The 23,024-nt window shown below is 44.0% G+C and overlaps 1 protein-coding gene across 1 annotated transcript; it reads right to left on the bottom strand.

The window, feature by feature from the left end:
• Positions 1-757: 757 nt before the first annotated feature.
• On the bottom strand, positions 758-22,880 carry LOC148888042 (serine/threonine-protein kinase DCLK1-like). The gene is made up of 16 exons (XM_089014211.1): positions 22,520-22,880; positions 16,548-16,941; positions 16,099-16,448; positions 13,346-13,445; positions 12,788-12,904; positions 12,628-12,722; positions 11,956-12,034; positions 11,702-11,868; positions 10,152-10,271; positions 9,906-10,052; positions 9,114-9,247; positions 2,857-2,934; positions 2,503-2,599; positions 2,353-2,433; positions 2,171-2,284; positions 758-2,086 (listed from the first exon to the last, which is right to left on the bottom strand). The coding sequence occupies exons 2-16, from the start codon at positions 16,906-16,908 to the stop codon at positions 1,856-1,858; spliced, it is 2,271 nt and encodes a 756-aa protein (XP_088870337.1). The 5' UTR covers positions 16,909-16,941; positions 22,520-22,880; the 3' UTR covers positions 758-1,855.
• Between the last annotated feature and the right edge of the window lie 144 nt (positions 22,881-23,024).

Genomic DNA, 23,024 nt, shown 5'->3' on the forward strand with positions numbered 1-23,024 from the left:
GTTTGGGTCAACATACGCCTGCGAGTCTGTGTTTTCTACCCTGAAACATGTGAAATCAAAGCATCGATCGGTTCTGACTGACACTCACTTAAAAGAATTGCTTCGAGTGGCAACAACAGAATGCAAGCCAGATTTAATGAGGATTGTTCAATACAAAGAATGCCAAAAGTCCCACTAAGCAACATGCAAACTATTGTCAATTATTACATTTTTGTTTGTGGACTTGGTTTTACTGAGTTTGTGTGTGGAAAGACAGTGTTCTTTGTTGCCTGTGGTTTTAGTACTCTCGGAGTCAATTTTGTATTTAAAAGGTGATACTTATAATAAATCTGTCTGAGCAGAGGTCTGTGTGTTCACGCACCGCCATCTTGATGTGGCTCTTTGCAGTAACATGGTAAAAAATGTGGCTCTTAGTCTCTGACTGGTTGGCCACCCCTGCTGTAGAGTCTAAAGCACGGTGTTGACCACTAACCAACGATTGATTCGGTTGTTTAATTGTACACTTGATGGGCGAGCAGGCACTCCAGAGACCACACAAATTGTATACAAGCTATTAAAAAGTGGAAAGTCCATATTCCTCATTTGAAAGAAGCTAATTAATTTTCGCATTAATATCCTGATGAAGCTCTATTGGCGCTCGATAATACGCGAATGCATGTTGTAATGCTATACTGCCGTTTTCTGTCATTTGAGTATAATTTTATACGAGCGAAACTACAAGGTAATACCCCCTCCCCCGCCCCCCAAAAAGAGAGTCTTGCAGTTTTGTACAACTGTATTTGTTTCTGTGTCGATCAGTCAAACATTGTCGCAGCCCTTGGGAAAAATAAGTGAAGCACATGCACATTACACCCCTTCCCTAAAAAAAGGCATTTGAATAAATAATAAATAATAATACATAGATAAAATGTCATTAGAATGGAAGCACCGTGCTACATCCAGTACATCATGTAGTTTCCGTTTAATTTCTGAAGATTCGTTTCATTCGTTTGTCTCTTCATTCAATCACATTTAACACTGTGCTTTTTGGTGCCTCTAATTGCACTTTCAGTCATGGACTCTTACGTTGTCACTTTTTCGAACCATCAGCAACCACGCAATTATTCGCATTATTAAATGTAAAAAAATAGCATAGCACAGATAACACATGTCGTATCATGATAGCAGCAACTTATTGGCTTCATTTCAAGGAAGGCTTCGCTTCATACATGTTGCACCAGTACCTTCGATAGTGCAGCGATAGTTTGCTGAAAGTCACGCGAGACTATGCCGCGATGATCACGCTCTTCAAATTTCCTTGAAGCAGGCTGTCCTTGCTGAAGTAAACAATCTTGATCACCAGCGGGCGGCAGAGCGCTGCCAACTGTGGGAGCAAAGTTGAGTGGCTTGATTGGGGAACCTATAAACCGTAAACAGCAAGTCGTTTCTGTACAAATCGCCTGTGCATACTGAAGAGCTGACTGAACTGCAAATTTTTGGAAGAAATTCCCCAAATTTTACGAATGAAATGAATGCTTTGAGCCCGTGGACAAATGGAGAAGTCGAACAATACTGAAGAGCTGACTGAACTGAAAATTTTTGGAAGAAATTACCCACATTTTACGAATGAAATGAACATGTTGGAATGCTTTGACCCCGTGGACAAATGGAGAAGTCGAACAGGAAGAATTTAGTGCCAAATCACACAGCTATCCTGAAAGCAAAATTTGCCCCCCAGTGAATCTGCAATTTTTCTCCCCGAAAATATGAATATGCGCTGAGGCTAACGATGAGGCTGAAAGCTCAAATACAATCGTGGCTTGTGAAGTATTGATGACTCGAGTCATGAGCAGGCGGCAGGCATCCTTATACACGCTTAGAACGGAGACACAGGTGAGCGGACTGTGTCGGCTGAACCAGACGGAGAGTAGTCATCTGACCCCGATGTGAAGTCGGCGGGCGACGCGAGCGCCGGGTTGTAGGCTCCTCGGGCGGACGCGGAGCAGATAGAAGAGCGCGCGCCATGCGGAAAGTTGGCCGCCGGCGTAGTGTCAGGGTTCTGTTGTCTTTGACGGAAAACGTGCTTCTCCTTGTCCATCGGCGTGTTCTGACAGAGGGAAGAAACAATGAAAATCGGCAACCATTTTTGGAGGTCACTCCTCCCTCACCCCCCCCCCCCCCCCCCCGCTACCGTGATGACCATGACGCCGGCCGTCGCGCTGCTCTCTTTGTCTCCTGTGTTGAAGTTTTTCTTAATCTTGACAACCACGGGCAACTGATGTTGGTTCTCGGCTGCGCCGTCGTCCTGCCAAATCAAATATTTGTGACGTTCTCAGCACACGGGAAGCAGTGACACAGTCGCCGTCTTCTTACGTTGACCCAGGGATGCTCCAGCACCTGCCCGGCTGACAGCCTTTGGTCCACGTCCACCTGCAGCATGCCACCGATGAGAGCCTGAGGAGAAAAGCATATGTTAAGAGCAGGCGGCCGCGATGGCGCTCCGTTTACCAGCGCGGCCCCCACCTTGGCCGAGTCCGACACGCTGTCCCAGTGCGGAGACGGGAACTCCAGTCGGGCCTTCAGGATCTCTTGGAACAGGACGTCTTGGTTCTTGCCGTCGCTGTGCAAACACACCAACACATTTGCCAAAATTCAGAAGTGAAATAGGACAAGTCGTTTCTTTGATTCATAAAATAGGAGGCTATTTGGGGATTGGGAAACCATGGTCACAAGCTCTGTATTTCATGGGTCGTAAATGGTGGGAAAATCTGGGAAAAAAACGAAACTTTCCAAAATACAGACTAGATGTAGTGAGCCCGTCCCTGATTTCGACAGTTACGGTCGATGAAAGCAAGAATTATGACAGGCAGCACGCACCAATTAAAGGGCGGGAAGCCGCAGAGCAAGATGTAAGTGATGACCCCCGCAGCCCAAATGTCCACTTTGAGGCCATACCTGGAATTGGACAGAAAGGTAGCGTAATGTTAAAAAAAACACAATATTAGGGACACAATGTCAGTTAGCTAGCTATCTATGCGCTATATATTAGCTAGATAGCTAACTTTCTATCTATTTGAGTTATTCCGGGTTGAGTGAATGCCTTGAGAGTTTTGAAAGGCGCTTATAAATGAAATGTATTATTATTGTTGTTATTATTATTATTAATTAGATAGCTAGCTATTAGCTATGTAGCTATCTATTAGCGAGCTAGCTTTCTGTGGACAATATTTCAGGGTTGAGTGAATGCTGGTGCGTGTGGCTGCCTTGAGAGTTTTGAAAGGCGCTTATAAATGAAATGTATTATTATTGTTATTATTATTATTATTAATTAGATAGCTAGCTATTAGCTATGTAGCTATCTATTAGCGAGCTAGCTTTCTGTGGACAATATTTCAGGGTTGAGTGAATGCTGGTGCGTGTGGCTGCCTTGAGAGTTTTGAAAGGCGCTTATAAATGAATTATTATTATTATTATTATTATTATTATTACTTCTAGTACTTTCAATCGCTATGAAAAGTTACCATTTTGGTTACTGTTAAAACGCTAAGACTGCTGCCAGAATGACCAGCGCAACAGGTTATATTCACCTCATTAAGAAGAGCAGAAGAGCACATTAGAGACGGGCTTCAGATAGCCATGGTGCTAAAAGGGCTTCCTGACTCTTACAAACGTTCGTTGTGTACGTCACCCAATCTAATGACAAAATGACTTTCGGCAAATTCAAAACTAAACCAAGAAGTTTTGAGAATACCAAAAAGTATGGAAAAGGTGACCACAGTGGAAAAGGTGACCACGCGGTCGAGGACGGGGCCGTGACGTCCTGAAGGGAGCTACTGACGAGATCGAGTCAAAGCACACATTCTTCTTCAATCTAAATGACCATCCGACAAGTGGAGCAGAGGTCCGCTTCAAAGACGGTGATGACTGGTTAGTCCACAGGGATGGGACACAATTCAAAATGGAGGTGTTTGGTAGAATGTATTACTTAAACACAATAAAAAATGTCGATGAAGCATATAGTTTGCTGACGAAGTTTCTTGGATAAGAAGCGAAACGTCCGACACCTTCCAAGAAGTACTGATGAAGGCTGAAGAAACTTTTTCGTCGATGGACCACTCCTGTACGACTGAGAGCTTACACAGACGGAAGCATATAGTTGTTATGATATCCAAACTTGGCACAAAATACTGGGTCATTGTAACTTCGAAGATGTTGCTAAATTAGAAAAAGTGGTTAAAGGGATGTCTATTAGAGGCAAACATGAGAATAATCAAAACTGTGAAATATGCACATAGGGCAAGCTGACACAGAGCAGGAACAGACATGCAGATGCTAAAGCTGCAACTGTGCTACAGCTAGCGCACACAGACCTGTGCGGTCCTATAGAACCGACAGATAAAAATGGCTACAGGTGCTCAATAGCATTCACTGATGACCACGGTGGGATGATTTTTCCATATTTTATTAAGGCAAAGGCTGACACGACAAAGGCTACAGAAAAATTCATAGCCGATGTCTTGCATTGCTGGAGAATCAAAACAATGGCTTCAGATTCGGAGAATATGCTTTCTTGTTACACACCCAGTTATGAATATGATTCAAATAGTTCTGAAGAGGAAAGCATACATGTTTGCAATCGATTAAAGATTTTATTCCGTGTCATTTTGAGGCATCTGGACTGCAATGTAGCGTCCGAGAAGCACAAAATGGCGACCTCCTGTGGCCACCTCTGTTTCCACAGGCTGATAAATTCCGTATTCGATTGGATTTGGATTGGATTTGCCTTTATTAGTCTCACAGTGGAGAAATTTACATTTCACAGCAGCAAAGTGATGAAAGGAATGAAAGTAGAAAAACAAAATACATGAGCTGCTGGAAAGGCAGCCACTCTCGCGGCGCCGTCTTGAATTCAATAGAACAAAAAATAAATAAATAAATAATATGACAGCACAAAGACAATATGACGAAACAAAACACTATATACTATACTATATATACTTATACTTACTTATACTTATACTTATACTTATACTTATACTTATATGGAGTTTGGACGCCCTCTTCTGGTGGCTTTTGGGTGCAACCCGAGGTTTTCAGGCCAAACAAGTACAGCAAAATACATTGACGTGATGGAAGGACTGCTACAATGTGTCTTTTTTTCGCTCAGGGGCGTTCCTTTAGTGACGTCACATATGGACTCATCACCAACTCAAAAACAAGACTTCCTGAACATTCAGCGCGAGTCTTAAAACGTAAAATATAGCTATATGCGGTGGAATCTTATTAAAATACGCTCAGTAGAAGTCACTTGAAGCCATTTTACAAATTATGGACACAACTTGTCCGGGGACGTCAGTTGTCCTTAAGGAGTACATATGTAAAACTAAGTGTGATGATGACAAAGCCGAAAATATTGACTATTTCTACAAAGTAACATATAGTGTACCTAGGACTTTTAAAGAGGCTATGCAATCTGAAAAGTCAAAAATGTGGGCTACTGTAATGGAAGAAGAGATGGAATCCCTAAAAGAAAATAAGACTTTCACTCTGACACCACTACCAAAGGGCAAACAAGCAGTGGGACGTCGCTGGCTATATACGGTGAAAGAAAACCCAGATGGATCTGAGACTTGTAAAGCCAGATTTGTGGCAAAAGGATTTGGTCAAGTGAAAGGAATAGACTACAGAGAGACATTTTCGCCAACAGCTAACATGACTTCCATTCGAGCACTGATGCAGGTGGCTGTGCAAGAAGATCTCACCCTACACCAAATGGACGTGAAGACTGCATATCTCCATGCCCCAATGGACTGTGAATTATATGTGGAGCAACCTGAAGGTTTTGAGATCACGTCACAAACACGAGAACGTTTGGTATGTAAGCTCAACAAATCACTGTATGGCTTAAAGCAGTCAGGGCGTAACTGGAACATGTTACTAAACAATCACCTCATCAAGAATGGTTTTATACAAAATGATGCTGATCATTGTGTTTACTGCAGAGAATCCGAAAATGAAAAGGTCATTTTGTTAGTATGGGTGGATAACTTAATCATCACGGCGAATAACGATACCCGACTCAGTGAAGTAAAAGAAATGCTAAAAAGAAGGTTTAAAATGAAATATATGGGTCCACTTAGACACTTCCTATGTATTGATTTTAAACAAAGTAAAGGAGAGATCAAAATAACTCAAAAGAAACACATTGAGAGAATGTTGAGAAAATTTGGAATGGCTGACTGCAAAGTAAGAAGCACCCCTGGTGAACAGAAATTGGACTTTAACAGTGAGGGTGAAATTGTCAACTCATCAGGGTACAGAGAGATAGTGGGCAGCCCAATATACATAATGACATGTACCAGACCTGATTTAAGATGGGTTGTTAAACTCTCACAACACCTAGCTGAACCAAAACAGCAGCATTGTACTGCAGTTAAACATTTACTAAAATATTTAAAAAGTACTACAGATCAAGAGCTTAATTTCCGAAAATTTGAAGGGAAGTTAAGACTAGAAGGATATAGTGACGCTGATTGGGCTGCCGATATACATGACAGGAGGAGCACAACCGGATATTGTTTTAGCCTATCTAAGGAAGGTCAAGCTATGTCATGGAAAAGTAGAAAACAGCCAACTGTGGCATTATCAACCTGTGAAGCTGAGTATATGGCACTGGCGGTCACGACTCAAGAAAGCATGTCTTCTTGTTTTCCTCTCAGCTTTTCCCCTCAGGGGTCGCCACAGCAAATCAATGTCCTCCATCTATCCCGGCTTTGTGCATCCTCTTCTCTCACACCAGCTACCTTCATGTCCTCTTTGACCACATCCATAACCCTCCTCTTCGGTCTTCCTCTCGGTCTCCTGCCTGGCAGTTCAAGCCTCAGCATCCTTCTCCCGATATAGTCACTCTCTCTCCTCTGGACATGTCCAAACCATCTCAGTCTGGCCTCTCTGACTTTCTCTCCAAAGCCTCTATCCTATTATCTATCTATTCTCTATCCTCTATTCCTGATCCTATCCAACCTGGTCACGCCCAAAGAAAACCTCAACATCTTCAGCTCTGCTACCTCCAGCTCTGCTTCCTGTCTTTTCTTCAGTGGCACTCCAGTCCAAACATCATGGCTGGTCTCACCACTGTTTTATACACTTTCCCTTTAATCCTAGCGGAAACCCTCCTATCACACATCACACATCACACATCACACATCACACATCACACATCACACCTGACATTTTTCTCCTTGTAGCATCACTCTTGCACTTGGATCCCTCTCATTCACACACATGTATTCCGTCTTGCTGCGACTGATCTTCATTCCTCTCCTTTCCAGGGCATATCTCCACATCTCTAGTTTCCCCGCCACCTGTTCCCCGTTCTCGCTACAGATCACAATGTCATCCGCAAACATCATGGTCCAAGGAGATTCTTGCCTAACATCGTCTGTCAGCCTGTCCATCACCATAGCAAATAAGAAGGGGCTTAGAGCTGACCCCTGGTGGAGTCCCACCTCCACCTTGAATTCCTCCGTCACACCGACAGCACACCTCACAACTGTCTTACATTCATGATACATGTCATGCACCGCTCTGACATACGTTTCTGTTACTCCAGACTTTCTCATGCAATACCACAGCTCTTCTGTGGGCACCCTGTCGTACGCTTTCTCCAGATCTACAAAGACATAATGCAATTCCTTCTGACCTTCTCTGTACTTCTCTATCAGCATTCTTAAAGCAAACACTGCATCCGTCGTACTCTTTTTTTTGGCATGAAGCTGATCATAAATGCTCACTACTGCTCTTAGTCTTGCTTCAACTACTCTTTCCCAGAGTTTCATTGTATGGCTCATCACCTTTATTCCTCTGTAGTTAGTACAACTGGGCACGAGTACACTCAAGAAATCATGTACCTTGTCCAATTATTAAAAGGGATAGACAGCAGTAACCGCCACATACCAGTAAAAATATATGAGGACAATCAGGGAGCAATAGCCTTGTCCAAAAACCCAGTGTGTAGGCAAATAAGTAAACACGTAGATATTAAATATCACTTTGTACGATCTGCGCACAGAGGGGAAAATATCTATAAAATATTGTCTGAGAGAAAACATGGTTGCAGATGTTTTTACTAAGACGGTAACAAGTGAAACTTGAAAGATTCAAGAGATATTTGTTTGGAGAAATGTGAATATTTTTAAGCTTGCGGAGTGTTGCAAATATGTAGGATATTTTTATTTTTACAGCAATGTATTCCTTGTTCCGATGTTTTTCGTGTTTTTCTTTTTGTTTGCTGCATGAATTTGTGAACATGTCTTTAAGTGGGAGTGTTGAGCGTGCGTGCGTCAATGTGTGTGTGAGGCAAAGACACGATTGAGGAAATTTCATGATTGATATCACCTGCGAAATGAGCTGATCATGTGATACCCGGAAATTGTGAAGCCTTTTTCAGCGCATGCACAGAATAAAATGTTTGAAGAGTTCCCAGACCAATGATTGTCACTGCTGTGCATCATTTCTCTCGTAAGTACTTTCAATCGCTACGAAAAGTTACAATTGTGGTTATTGTTAAAACGCTAAGACTGCTGCCAGAATGACTAGCGCAACAATTCTTTCTTCTTCTTCTTATTATTATTATTCTGATTATTATTATTAGTAGTAGTAGTAGTAGCAGTAGTAGTAGCATCGAGCTATTAGATATATATTAACTAGCTTGCTAACTTTCTATCTATTTGAGTTATTCCGATTTGAGTGAACACCTTGAGAGCGCTTATAAATTAAATGTATTATTATTATTATTATTATTATTAATTAGCTAGCTAGCTATTAGCTATGTAGCTATCTATTAGATAGCTAGCTAGCTTTCTATCTCCAGTATTTGAGTGACCTCCGGGTTGAGTGAACGCTGACGCATGTGGCTGCCGCTGCTCACCCACAGAGAAAACTGACTGTAAAGTGACCTTGAGAGTTTTGAAAGGTTCTTATAAATGAAATATTATTATTATCATTATTATCATTATTATTATTATTGTTATTATTATTATTATTACAATGTCGTCACGATCTGCTCCTATACAGAAATTTCTAGGAACTTCCACCCAAGTTGCTCCTGGAGAAAGAGAAACGGCCAGACGCACCCCTTCTCGGAGACGATCTCTGGTGCCACATAGGTGGGCGTGCCGCACACCGTGTATAGGTAACCGTTGACGACCGTGGCCAGGCCAAAGTCGCCAAGCTTTAGGGACTTGCTGCCGTCGTGGTGCTGATAAACCTGCGTAACATACACACCACACATAATTTATTATTAGGAACAACATTTCATGAGGCACATTTTAACATGTGGCTTAAACAAATACAACAGGAAAAGTCAAGAGTATTAATGTACAGTAAGCCAAGTGATGAAAATTTTGTTTACATTAATCATCTACTCATTGTCAGGTGTGGCCAAATGAAACCAATGTTTTTGGTTACTGAACTAATGTCCGGTTTTGTGCATTTACAGCACAGTAATGCCTCAAAATACATGAATAAATTAGAAAATAACAACAGTAAATCTAATGAATGCTGTATGCTGCTCTCTGTGATCCGTGATTGTTTCACAGCACTGTACTGACGTTCGCTGCGGCCCTTATTTTGTATTTATTTTATTTTTTTTCGGTTGGAAAAAAAATCCACGATGCATGAAGGGCTGCAATAATCGAACCGCGAAGTAGCAAGTGATTACTGTAGTGCCAATAGTTTTTTTTTTTTAATCAGCCAATAGTGAATTTTTCCCCCAAAAATTGTCGGGATTTGTCCCACCCCTCCTAATTGAAGAATAGGAATTTGAAGGTTTAACTTTCGTATCATTTTTGTGTTTGTGTGTTTACATAAGATAGCAAAATATGAAGGAAATAAATAATATCTGATCTTGAGAATTATTTCCATACCAGTAGATTTTCAGGTTTGATGTCTCTGTGGACGATGTTGAGGCTGTGCAGATACTTGACGGCGCTGGCCAAGTTGAAGAGCATGCAGCCGGCATCTCGCTCCATGTACTTGTTGGACGAGGTGATGGCGTCAAACAGGTCGCCCCCCTTGGTTAATTGCACGCGATAAGCAGACTCGTGGGATTCCACAATAAATTTCAAAACAGAAGCAGTGCTGGAGATGGCTTTCCTGAATGCTTAACGTACCTTGACTAACTCCATGACAAGATAAATCTCATTGCCGGTGTCCATCTCTTCAATCAGCAGCACGATGTTGGGATGTTTGACCCGTCGAAGGATGGACACTTCGCTCTGGATCATATGCTCCTGAACGCCACAGCAAGGAGGTACACAGCTAAGTATTGGATTGGATTGGATTTGCCTTTATTAGTCTTGCAGTGGAGAAATTTACATTTCACAGCAGCAAAGTTCCATATTTATTTTTAGAGATAGGTCATCATTATATGTAATTATATGTAATTATTTCAAATTAGCTGAGTGTTGCGAATAATTCATTGGCACACCAACGTTTGTAAATGCCCACAGCTGCCACCAGATGGCAACGGGACTACCTACCATCGACTACCTCCCATCGTATTTAAAAATATAAGGGGGGAAAACCAGTGAATATATAAACTGGCAGAAGCAGATTGACCAGTATGCAAGACCCCTCCATTCCTCCCCAAAAAAACACCACCTGAATGACAACGGGTCTGCTAAAGGGTAGATAATATCAGAAACTTGAAAAAAAATTGAAATATACTTTTCTTAAATCATGATGATCATTTTGCGATCATTTCATCACTTTGATGTAAAGAGAGTTTTGAAGAACGCTTGTAAATGAAATGTATTATGATTATTATGATTATGGCTATGATTAAGGCTATGATGATGATGATGATTATTGTTATTATTATTATTTATCTCTTAGCTATATCTTAGCTAGCTAGCTTTCTATGCATTTGAGTTACTTAGGGGTTGAGTGAACGCATGTGGCTGCCGCTGCTCACCCAGAGAAAAAAATTATCCTGTGACTGTAAAGTGACCTTGAAAGTTCTGAAAGGCGCTTAGAAATGAAATGTATTATGGTCATTATTAATATAAGAAGTCCAAGATGGCCCCCAAATAGGTAGTTGTCTGCTCCTGCTCTCACAAGCCTAGCATTTTTTTTGCTGTTGTGCTTGTGCTTTTTTGCACCTGTAATGGGCAGCATTTTCACAGCCCCGCTTTGTTCAGCGGAAAGGCTGGCACTGTTGGATCCCGCAATGAGAAGAAAGGAGCGTCAGCGCAGAGCTCCGATAAGTATGTGGAACTGTCGCGGCTTGGAATTGAAGCGGATTTACGTGGGACAGAAATGTGAGACAATCTCTTTTCATCAATGGATGCTACAGCTTCGTATTTGCTTTGAAAACTTAGCTTGCAGCAGACATGCATATTTCTCCATGACGTCCCTGATTCACTGGTGAAATGGACACTTTGATCCTCTGCTTTTACAGCTAGAACTGCTTTATATGACAAAGAGGGTGCAGAAAGTGTTTAGGATTGAATGACTGTCTTTCTCTTTGTGTGTTTGTGTGTTTGCGCGGCTGCATTTCCAGCAGCTCCTGTATTTTGTTTGTCGACTTCTTCTTCTCCTTCCCTCCTCCTTTTCATCACTTTCATGCTGTGAAATGAAAATTTCTCCAGTGTGAGACTAATAAAGGCTAATCTAATCTAATCTAATCTAATAAAAACACCAAAACAACAACAAAAAGCACCTTTCCTCTGCATTTGTCCTTGCTCATGATTTTCAGGGCGTACTCTCTCCCCGTAGATCTTTCTATACACTCTCGCACCACAGCAAAATTGCCGCTGCCTAAAGTTCGGCCCACTTTATAGCGGTCGGCGATGGAGGCGGGGATGGTGGACTCGTCCATGGGCTCGGCTGCGGAGATTTTGTAAGGGGGCGGGGGGATGCCAGAATAAAATGATCTTGCTCGTTCCTCCAAGAGGGGTTTGCGGTCGATCTCACCTTCGCTGGTGGGGGCGTCGCCTTCGTCCATTGAGCTGCAGATCTTGGTGGAGGCCAACGACATAGATGAGCCGCTGTGCTGGGATCCCAGAGGGGGGAAAAAAGCACAATCGTCATCATTTTAACATTTTATCGACATTATTTTGCCATTTTCAGTCACACTTTTATGTTATTTTTGTCATGTTTTGCAGGAACGTGTGTATGTTTTTCATCAGTTTTGAAGAAAAAGAATGATACACATCACCATGAAGCATTGACAGCTCTGGTGAAGGCTGCAACCACCGAAACGGTTAGCCAACTCAGATTGATATTTATGTTTTTGCACAAGTGCATGTTTCAGATATTTTGCGTCTCAGATTTTGGAGGGTTGTCTCATATTTTAAACTTTATTTTACGAACTTTTCGCCTTATGAACATTGAATTCGCGAGAATATAATCTTGGCATACGAACTAGTTTTTGGCAAACGAACCAAACCACACAGGGCCACGGTGGCTGGCGGACTAATTTTCAGCGGATGAACACCAAACCACACTGTCGAACAGTGCCACCGTGGCTGCCGGCCAGACCTCAAATGAAAATTGTGCAACCACAACTCCACCTGCTCTGTGAGAAAAATTTTGTTGATTGATTTGTTGTTTGAGAGATAAAAAAGTTGCTTTGTTTTCCCCTACCTGGTGTCTCCTGAGGCTGCCCGAACTGGTGGGAGAGGGGCAAGAAGATTTCCTCGATTGAGGCGTGGACAGCTGACTCCCCGCAGTCCCATTGGCTAGCAGAAAGGACCCGAGAGCTGTCACTCGTTCCGTGAGCGACAGCGCCTTTGCGAGGCCTCACCTGAGCCAGTCGATGAGGGCGACTTGCTTCTGCGAGACATTCCGCCACTTTTTGGAGAGCAGCGACCGTGCACCGACGGAAGGCGACCATACGAGGACGACTTGGCCACTCTGCATTCTGGAGAGGAGACAAACAAGTCGAGGTGAGAACCAAGTGTGGAAAACTAAACCAGCGGAGCGGTTGGAAACAAGTTCAGGCAAATATCAACCGTGACGGGTCCATTTATTGTTGACGGCATCCAAAAACGATGACAGAGGACACCCTGAATTGGTCGCCAGTGAGTCACAAAGCACAAAGAACCATTTACATGCTGGCGAGTGCACTACGACACCGTCAGTGAATCTGCTGTGGTTCAAACAAATTTTATTAAACACATTTTGTGAGACATTGAAGTGATTTCCCCCTTGTCAGGGTCTGCTGAAATGTCACAGGTTTTAGACCAGCCAGCTTTGGATCTTCAGTCCAGTCTGCTGGGAAAAATTATTGCAATTTTGGTTCACCCAATCTGCTCAAATTCTGGTGCTACCTGGCCAGAATTTTGTTTTCTTTTTTGCTTACCACTTTCATCCAAACTGAAGTCATCCTGGTAGCGATATTTTTCAGGCCCGCATGCAAAGAAGATGTCATCATCGCCAAAGAAGTCCTGAAGGCACATGACCTGCAAAACATGAACACCTTGTTTATATTTTTTACAACCAAACCCATATCAGTGGTTAGGTTTGAAAAAAAAAACAATGCAATGCCAAAGTCTCGGATATAAATACTTTGGACAAGCAAATTGCATGAAGCAACAATCCTTTTGTGGGGCACAAGACAGAGCCTGCGTACAAATGGCGGTTACACGAGGAGCATCCCTTACCAAAATCATAACAGCTTGCAAATAGGTAAACAAATGTCTTAGTAGATGCAGTCGGTGCTCTCATCAGAATGACGCCAACTCAGCGGTCATAAATAAATCAAAAGACGCTCATGGCCTTCTCCCTATTGATACACTTAACTGAAGCCCATTTCCGTTTACTGGGAGGAGCCTCAACGCTGCCAGCTTAACTCAAACCGTTCCTGCTTGATATCTTACTGACTGGAAAATAGTATTCAAAGTGTTACGTCTGATGTGTTTTTTTTTTTTTTTTTTTTGCATCTTGATCCAGGCAAAATGGTCAAACAATGAGCACCGGGCCCAATTGGTCTCAGCAGACATGCCCACCCACTCTGATGGAGCCTGTTTGGGTCCGCCACTCCTCCAAAACGCGTGCCAAGTCCCAGTGGGAGGAGAGCTGCAAGGAGGGAGGTTGCCAAGGAGATGGGGATGGAATGGTGCATGGGGGGTTATTGGGGGAAAGGTGATAAGAAGGTCACAGCGGCTCTTCAGGCCAGAGAGCAAAGTGCTAAAAAGCAAAACCTCCTCTGACCGTTTCTCTTAAGTTTCTCATCTTGCTTTGAGACTCTAATCCAAATTCGATACTGAAACCCTGCTCTGAAACACTAACCCTACTTTTAAACCCTGTCTTAGTCTGCAACGCCACAGACAGACTAACAAGGCGGAATATTAGTTGCAATGTCATACTGTTTCAAGCAAGCAATGTGCTTTTATCCTTTCTAAAGAGTCCAGAAATTGTATTGTAGATAAAAAAATCGTGGCAGTGCTCGAAAATATTTTTTTTGTTTGTTTGAGGAACTAAATATAGACGCTGTTGGATAAGGACTGCAATTTGTGTGAGAACAAATGTAAAAAGTGTTGCCATAGAGCAAACAGTCATCTCGATCGTGCCGGCTGACCGTGATCAAAGAAAAACAGTTCTCGAAAAATGCGCCGGCTGTTCAGTCATCCCGACAAATTGACGATGTCCTTCTCGGAAACGCAAACACTATCCATCGGCCATTATTCTGCCGACCGGCTGATTGAAAGCCAGTTACTTGATCAATACAGGCCGCTCCGGAACAACAACAATGAGAGTGTAAGATAAGAGAGGGATGGGGGAATCGAGGTAGGGGTGGGGTCGGGGAGGCCTGATGCAGCTGCTGTGTCACCGAGCCAGCAGGCGCACGAAATCAATCAAAAGCAGCACAATCACCTCTGCCCTGGTTACACTACTTAATCGACAAAGAGGCCGGGGGGTGGGGTACTTTTTCACTCTTCTGATCCAAATTGCCAGATGTCTCCCAAAAAAAATTCCCAGGTACGTTTTAAGCCTCCACCCTCCTTTCCAGACCAAAGTCAATCATGGATAATTACATCTTTTTAGTTACACGGTTGTGGGACGAGGTGCCATGTGCCATCGGATCCCACAAGCCTCTCTAGCAGGCTCCTCCACTGACATTGGCGCCCGATGAACCGTTCTGCAGCAGTTCCTTAGCAACCAGCTCGGGGAAATCACATCGCCATGGAAACCATACACACCATTGGACAGGACGGGAGAGGCGATGAAAGTCATCAGATATTTGTAATATGTTCGAGAACAGGGACATCAGGAACAATCTTAGTTCGAGAGCTGAGCGGTCTTTCTCCTGCCTTTCTACGTTGAGAAAAAAAACATAAATTTAATTTGTCAAGTGGTTCTGTGAAATAAAATAAAAAAAGTATCTAAATCCAATTTATTCTACTTTGTACAGCCACTTAACAATAAAAACAAAATGATGTGGCGAGCCAGATTTGTCCCCCTTGACTTTGACACCTGTGTTACGTGATTACTGGCATACAAAAAAAAATGTTAAAAATATGTTCTTGCAAAAAATAATATCCTGTCTCTGGTCTACATTAAAAGAACATACATCTTATTTTGTCAAATGGTTGCACGAAATAAAAATTAGTTGGCAGCAGAAACATTTTCCTAAGTCAAAATGCATCTAAATCTATATGTTTCTTTTCATGCAGCCACTTGACACGATAAAACAGAGTACATTCAATGTCCTTTTTTTTTCAGTGTCTCAATCCATCGAGCGAGATCACGAGCTTGCGAGCTGTGTGTTTGTTTGTTCATTTGCTGTTGTGTTATCGAGTGCATCCGTCTAACTCCCCTTCCATAGAAGTACATTAAACAGAGGCCGGAAATCGAATTTCCCATTCCCACTGGATTTCCAATATCAACTTTGCAGCCAAATGTTTTACCTACAATTCATATCTGTATTGTTGTCCGCGACCAATATATATTTTACTTCATTCATGATATTTTTTTAAAAATATTTATTGGTTGATCGCTTATCATTTTTTTTCCCACTACCAAACATTGGAAATGGCATCTGCCGGAAAATATCAATCTCGATGGGTCAGAGTTCATTTAAAAACGAGACGAAAAGAACTAGAGGGTACATACGGGCTTTCCGTCCACTGTGAAGAGCCTTTTGACAGCGCCGCTGTCCAGCTTGATGGCGTCGGTGATGTCCGTCATGACCTGCTCGAAGGAGTGCGCCGTCTTCTTGTTGAGCAGAACGCGCACAGCCTTGCGTGGCTTGACGCCACTGCGCACGATGGTGACCAGCTTGGGCCTGATGAAGTCCTTGCTCTGACGGGTCTCTGGTGAGCCGGCTCGGCCGCTCCCGAGGGACGGGGGGTCGCGGGAGGACGTCACATCCGTCCTGGCGGCAGCAGACCAGTTGGGATTGATGTTCTTGATGTAGTCCACCTTTTTGTACGGCTCGAAGGAGGCGCACACGTAGTTTTCGCCTATCAAAGCATGTGGACATGCGTTGGATTATTTTGCCCGCGTGTGAGGAAAGTATGAAGATAATGCGAGCCCAAAAGAAATTTGAGACAACAGCGCACCTTCGACCAGCTGCTCCATGTTTGTGATCCTCGTCGTGCCATCCACCGAGTATATGGTGCGAACCCCCTGCGGCAGATTGACGTTGTCCGAGAGCGCTCGCGTGAGATCGGCCAGGAGCGCGTCCAGTGAGCGGAACCTCTCCTGAGAAATAGCGTAGACGATCCCTTGGAAGTAACGGTCCCCGTTGCGGTAGAAGCGAACCTTCTTGGCCTTCTTTTCCGAGCTCAGCGCCTGCAGCGTCCGGGTTCGGTACAGACTGCAGTGGGCACTGCGGGTAGGGCTGGGGAGCCCATTGCCCCTGGAGCCTCTGCGGGCGTAGCGCTGTGCCTTGTCCCGCTCATCAAAGTGCTCCAACTCCATGTTTTCCGCTGCTTTTACGCCCTCCAAAAAAAACTAAACAAAAAGAAAAAGGGATCCTATGGCGGCAATTTGACTTGTGAAATTCATTATTTCCATTGCAAATAGCATAGGTGAGGATTGCCACATATACAGGGATACCTTGGCTTACGACCTTAATTGGTTCCCAACAGAGTGTGTAAGGCGAAAAGTGTGTATCCCAAACATTAATTTCCCATAGGAAACCATTACAATGAGAATAATCCATTCCCAGGTCAACAAAAAACACAATTTTCTACTTTCTAATTTTCTAAGCCTTAAAATTACACAAAATATACCTTATTTTATGTATAAGAGATGTGCTATGGTATTGTAATTAAATAAATAAACTGTACTTTATAATAAAGTCGTTTTATTTACCTTTGTGATGGTCGTTGATGGCTTGATGGAATGGAGTGGATGGTTTCATCAGCATTAAACAATTGAGGAACATAGCCTTCTTCTTCCACCATCTTGAGGAATGATTCCTTGTAAGCTTTGGCAGCTTTATCGTCAGAACTGGCTGCCTCACCATGTCGAATGACACTATGAATCCCTGTATGACATTTAACGTTCTTGAACTATCTGTGGCTAGCCTTGAAATCATCAATGGATGACAAACTTCCAGGTTGCCTCTTGACGACGATGAAGGTGCTGTGCTTTCTCTGCGAAGATTTTACCTGGTTCCTCATCAATTGTGTTCTATTTAGCTTGGTTGATAGCTTTTTGCATCAAGTGTACAGATGGCTTGTGTGGGTTATTTGTGGAGCCTGATTGATGGGATATTTTAACCTTGCAGTCTACACTCTGCCTTTGAACTATCAATAAAGTTGAAACGAGTCCAAATTTCACTGTTTTCTATCCATTTTCTCCCTCTCTCTCTGTCGCCTGCCTATCTATTTTTATTTGCAGCCCTGTGTTTATGTAACCCCTCTCCCCCTCACTGCTGTGTTCTTGACCAATCACGTGTGGCTTTAACCGAAGACTGAGGGCGGGGAATAGAGAACGAAAAAAGTCAGCTGCATCTATTTTTATTTGCAGCTCTGTGTTTCTGTAACCCCGCACCCCACTGCTGCATTCCTGACCAATCACTTGTGGCTTTAACCGAAGACTGGGGATGGGGAATAGAGGACAAAAAAAGTCATCTGGCATTTCCTTGTTAGGAGAACGGGTTCGTTCACAAACAACACATCACTCATTATGGCGCTCCGTGTCTATCCCGAAAACCAGTTTGTATGCCAAGATTAAATTCTTGTCAATTTAATGTTCTTAAGCCGAAAAGTTCATTAGCCAAGGCATTTGTAAGTCGAGGTATCACTGTACTATACATCAAAGGCGGGCTGTGCCTGTCACTCCTAGCCCTTTACGTCTGAATCAATCAGCTGTGAGTGTGGTATTGTCACGGTTTGCAAGGTGGTGATGGCGGGTGCGGATCCCACAGGTACATCGGACCCGTCTCATTTCCACCCTGTGCCTGGCAATGCTACGTCCACGTTAGCCCAAGCCTCGTCGAGTTTGAATTGCGTCACTCTACGAGCCGTAACGTCCACGTAAACGTCCGGCCGAGACCTCCTTCCGGGTGGCCGTCCAGGGTAACACTGTGTGTCTGGCAGTGCACGCCCACGTCCAGCCACGCTGTCGTCGTGCATGACGAATTGAGTCTCATCCACGACGAGCCGTGCAACGTCCGCGTCAACGTCAGTCCGAGACCCCACTCACCGCTGAATCCCGGAGCGGCTCAAGACTGGTCTCGTTTCCCCGGTGCCGGGCAGTTCACGCCCACGTCGGCGTCCGGCCGAGACCTGGTCCCATACGGCCGTACGGGGTGCCATTCTGCGCCTGGCAGTTCGACGTCCACGTTGAGCCATGCACCGTCGCGTGAACGTGCAAGAGGGATCGCACTCACGCCCACGACGATCCGTGCCGCATCTTTGTGCACCCCAGGCCGAGTCCCGTTCCCATCAGGCCGCCGCCCATCGTATGCTGGAGAGGCAGCGGTTGCTGTCTCCACCATTGTTCCCTGGCGAGTGAACCTTTTGGGAGACTGTTGGGACTTCTGGAGGCAACCCCTTGAAGGGGGGGTACTGTCATGATCTGGTTGGCGACTAACTGGGGGCGCTGTCAGCCCCGCCTGCACCTGCACAGGTGCTGGTCGTCCCGATAAGATTGGCGACCAACGGGTAGCGACGTCAGCCCTGCCTGCAGCCTCGCAGGTGCTGGTCGTTTTAATCACTGACACATAAAAGGACACCCGGCACGACCATCCGGTGTCGGTTCATTGTTTGCTGCATGTTTGTTGCATGCATTGTGTATGCTGTGCATGTGTTTGTCTAACCTTGGCGGACTTTTACTTTTGGTCTTCTTTTGATACTTTGTATTTTTTCTGTTCAGATGATTTTAATGTTTTACATTTTATTCCTGCTGACCTTTATTTTAATACAATTTGTCAAACAACCTCCTGCTCCCTCCTGCCTGCTTTTTGGGATCCGCACCCGCCATCACCACCTTGCAAAACGTGACAGGTATGATATTACTACACGTCTACTAGAGGATGTCATTGGCCAGGAAATAACTTGTGACTTAAAGAAACTCGAGAAATACTGTCATTAGACATCACATTTTTACTCTGTGGATTCATGATAACCTCATAAAATTGCAATATTATTTGCTATTTTTGCTAGCTTCGAAGCTGTCTAACCTAAATGATGTCCATCTATTCTTGAACAATCTTTCTTGAAAATGGCTTTAACAGTATATCTGCAACAAAATCCATTTATTATCCTCCTTCAGCTATTGTGGGTTGACAAAACCGGCTCGTGACACTATGATTGGCTCGTGACTCGCCAATCATATGACTGGCCAATCATAGTTTGCGAAAACTCTGGCGTTTCGAGCACCTTCTAGCAGGCCTTGGGTTGCCAACCCGAACTTTGATTGGTTAAAGCAACAGTTTTATCAACATTGATTTTTATGCTTCAGGGCCTGCAGGACTTATTGCGAAGGTATACAGGTAGATTTCGGACCCTGGGAACAAATGATGGCTGAAATGTGATTGGTTAAATGTTAAAAATACACATCTGGAATCAGCACAATGGCCCACCACTGCTGTACATATGTATGTATTAACCCGTGTACCGTAATCACACGCAGACACACACACGAACACACACACACACACACACACACACACACACACACACACACACACGCGCACACACACACGAACACACACAAACACATACACGCACACACACAAACACACGTAGCGTACTGCCGACAAAGGGGGTGGAGCCTAATGAGGATGATGTTAGCAACCCTGACTGCAGCCTCCTTTGCATCAACCATATACAGTGAGACCTCAACTTACGAACTTAATTGGTTCCCAGACAGAGTGTGTAAGGCGAAAAGTGTGTATCTCAAAAAAAAATCCCATAGGAAACCATTAAAATGGGAATAATCCGTTCCCGGGTTTCCATCAAATATACTTTTCAACTAAATAAGCCTCAAAACTACACACAGCATACCTTATTCTATGTATACTAAATGTGCTACTGTATTGTAATGAAAGAAATACACTGAATTGTATCATAAAGTCACTTTATTTACATTTGTGATGGTCATTTATGGCTTGATGGAATGGCGTTGGAGGTCGAATGTAAAGGGAATTGCTGTTTGGAAAGAGAGGCGCATTACATGAGGACTGTAATTAAAGAAATAAACTGTGCTGTAAAATAATGCTTTATTTACCTTTTGATGGTCGTTGATGGCTTATGGAAGGAGAGTCACCTTCCATAAGGACTGTTGATGAGAAGGTTTCTTCAGCCGTCATCTGTACAAAAGTGAAGGTTTCGGACGTTTCGCCTCCTATCCAAGAGGCTTCGTCAGCGAACTAAAGTCTGACTGGTCGTATCGGCCCCATTTATATATCCCTAATGTCCAGACATGGTGGCGCCGGACACAGCTATGATAGGTCCCTACTCTCAGGTTGGGAGGGGCGGGGGACCCCTCCCTGTGGCCCCACTGATTGTTCCTACATTCCTGACTAACGATTGGCCTATTACCCCCACTGCCCCCGGTATCACCTCATCAGCATAACGACCCTCATCAGCATTGCGAAAGTTGCCTAACCTGTTTTGCCTAAGCAGGCTATTGTATGAACGATCCAAATTGAACCTCACCCCACCAGACCGGTTTAATGAAGGATTTTGTTGTTTTATAAGAATTGCTTCTTTTACCCCCCTTTCAAACCATCTATGTTCTTTCGCTAAGATTTTAACCTCATTGTCGTCAAATGAGTGGTTGCTAGCTTTTAGGTGCAAATGTACTGCCGATTGAGGCCCACTAGTATTATCCCTGCGATGTTGATAAAGTCTTTTTTTGAGAATTTGTTGAGTCTCCCCAATGTACTGCTCTTTAAAAAGAAGCGATTCTTATAAAACAACAAAATCCATCATTAAACCGGTCTGGTGGGGTGAGGTTCAATTTGGATCGTTCATACAATAGCCTGCTTAGGCAAAACAGGTTAGGCAACTTTCGCAATGCTGATGAGGGTCGTTATGCTGATGAGGTGATACCGGGGGGAGTGGGGGTAATAGGCCAGTCGTTAGTCAGGAATGTAGGAACAATCAGTGGGGCCACAGGGAGGGGTCCCCTGCCCCCCCCCCCCCCCAACCTGAGAGTAGGGACCTATCATAGCTGTGTTCGGCGCCACCATGTCTGGACATTAGGGATATATAAATGGGGCCGATACGACCAGTCAGACTTTAGTTCGCTGACGAAGCCTCTTGGATAGGAGGCGAAACGTCCAAAACCTTCACTTTTGTACAGATGACGGCTGAAGAAACCTTCTCATCGATGGACCACTCCTGTACGACTGAGAGCTTACACAGACATAAGGACTGTTGGTAACTTAACCTCTGGTGCTGTTCGGTCGTGTGCTTCCACCGAAAATCACTCCGCCAGCCGTGGTGGGTGTGTATTATGAAAATAGTGCTTATTATAAGGTTTAATTTTCATAAATTTGACGTTTGTAAGACGAAAAGTTTGTAAATTAAGGTGTTTGTAAGTTGAGGTCTCACTGTATTTTGTTTATTATTATTTTGTGATTTCGTTTTTTCTAATTGTATGATAAGCTGCTTGTAGCATTCAATAACTGAGTGAGAGTGCATGAAACCACGTGGCTTGCCCCCTTTTTCCAGGGCATCCAGATAAAACATGGTATGATGCATAAAAGATTTCGAACTTTCCAGTAGTCCATGCCCAGCTAAAAACACACTGGGCATGTTCTGAAGACATTTGGGAACTTGTTTTAAATTGTATATTGAGGTAAAATCTGCAAAAATCCACTCGTGTTGGAACGTCAGAAGACCCCCCCACCGCACCCCCTCGAACCCTGGCGCTGCTCAGACATATAAGGAGTAGGTCACACCCATCCCATACTGCTTGTTGTGACACCTTTCCACAATCAGGACATTTAATCATTTTAAAAATAGATAACACACAAAGAATGCAGAATATTCAAATGTTATAAAAGCTGCAGGGACAACGACATGTCTTGTAAGGTAGGGAAAAAAATCAAGGTTAGGTTCCGTCCTACCTTTGAGGTGTGAGAAGAAGCGTGTCAAAAAAAGAACAGCTTGAACGTTGCCTTTCGATGCATTCGTTTGATGTCACAGACGTGGCGAGGTACCCTTTGTTGCTGCGTGTGCACGCCCGCCTGCCCTGTGCTTGCTCGCAAGCACGCGCGTGGAGGAGGAAGAGGAGGAGGAGGAGGAGGAGGCTGCGGGGCTAAAGCCGGTGTCCTCCACCCCGCTGAGCTCCCCCCTCTTCCACCTGCTACCAACTGCTCGTCATCATTTTTCTTCCTCCTCTTCGGTATTTGCACTGCGGTGGCGATCGGCGACCGTCCAGGACGAAGCGCGCATGCGCAATATCATGCCAAGAGATGACTCCGGAGCCCCTAAGCCTAAGGCGCGGGTCGGCAACCCGTTCTCTCGAGCCGCATGCAGCTCTTTAGCGCTCCCTAGTGGCTTCCTGGAGCTTTTTTAAAAATGTTTGAAAATGGAAAAAGATGGGGGATGGAAATATATTTTTGTATTAAT

The sequence above is a fragment of the Hippocampus bargibanti genome, linkage group LG14 (assembly GCF_051943395.1).
Source record: "Hippocampus bargibanti isolate YZ-2025 linkage group LG14, ASM5194339v1, whole genome shotgun sequence".
In the NCBI taxonomy this organism is placed as follows: Eukaryota; Metazoa; Chordata; class Actinopteri; order Syngnathiformes; family Syngnathidae; genus Hippocampus; species Hippocampus bargibanti.

Excerpts from the sequence above, each read along its gene's own strand:
- LOC148888042 (XM_089014211.1), bottom strand. The coding sequence starts at position 16,908 with ATGGAGTTGGAGCACTTTGATGAGCGGGACAAGGCACAGCGCTACGCC. Across the intron at positions 12,905-13,345 it reads CTTCAGTTTGGATGAAAGTG|AATGCAGAGTGGCCAAGTCG; the intron begins GTAAGCAAAAAA and ends TCTCCTCTCCAG. Across the intron at positions 9,248-9,905 it reads TCAAACCTGAAAATCTACTG|GTTTATCAGCACCACGACGG; the intron begins GTATGGAAATAA and ends TATGTTACGCAG.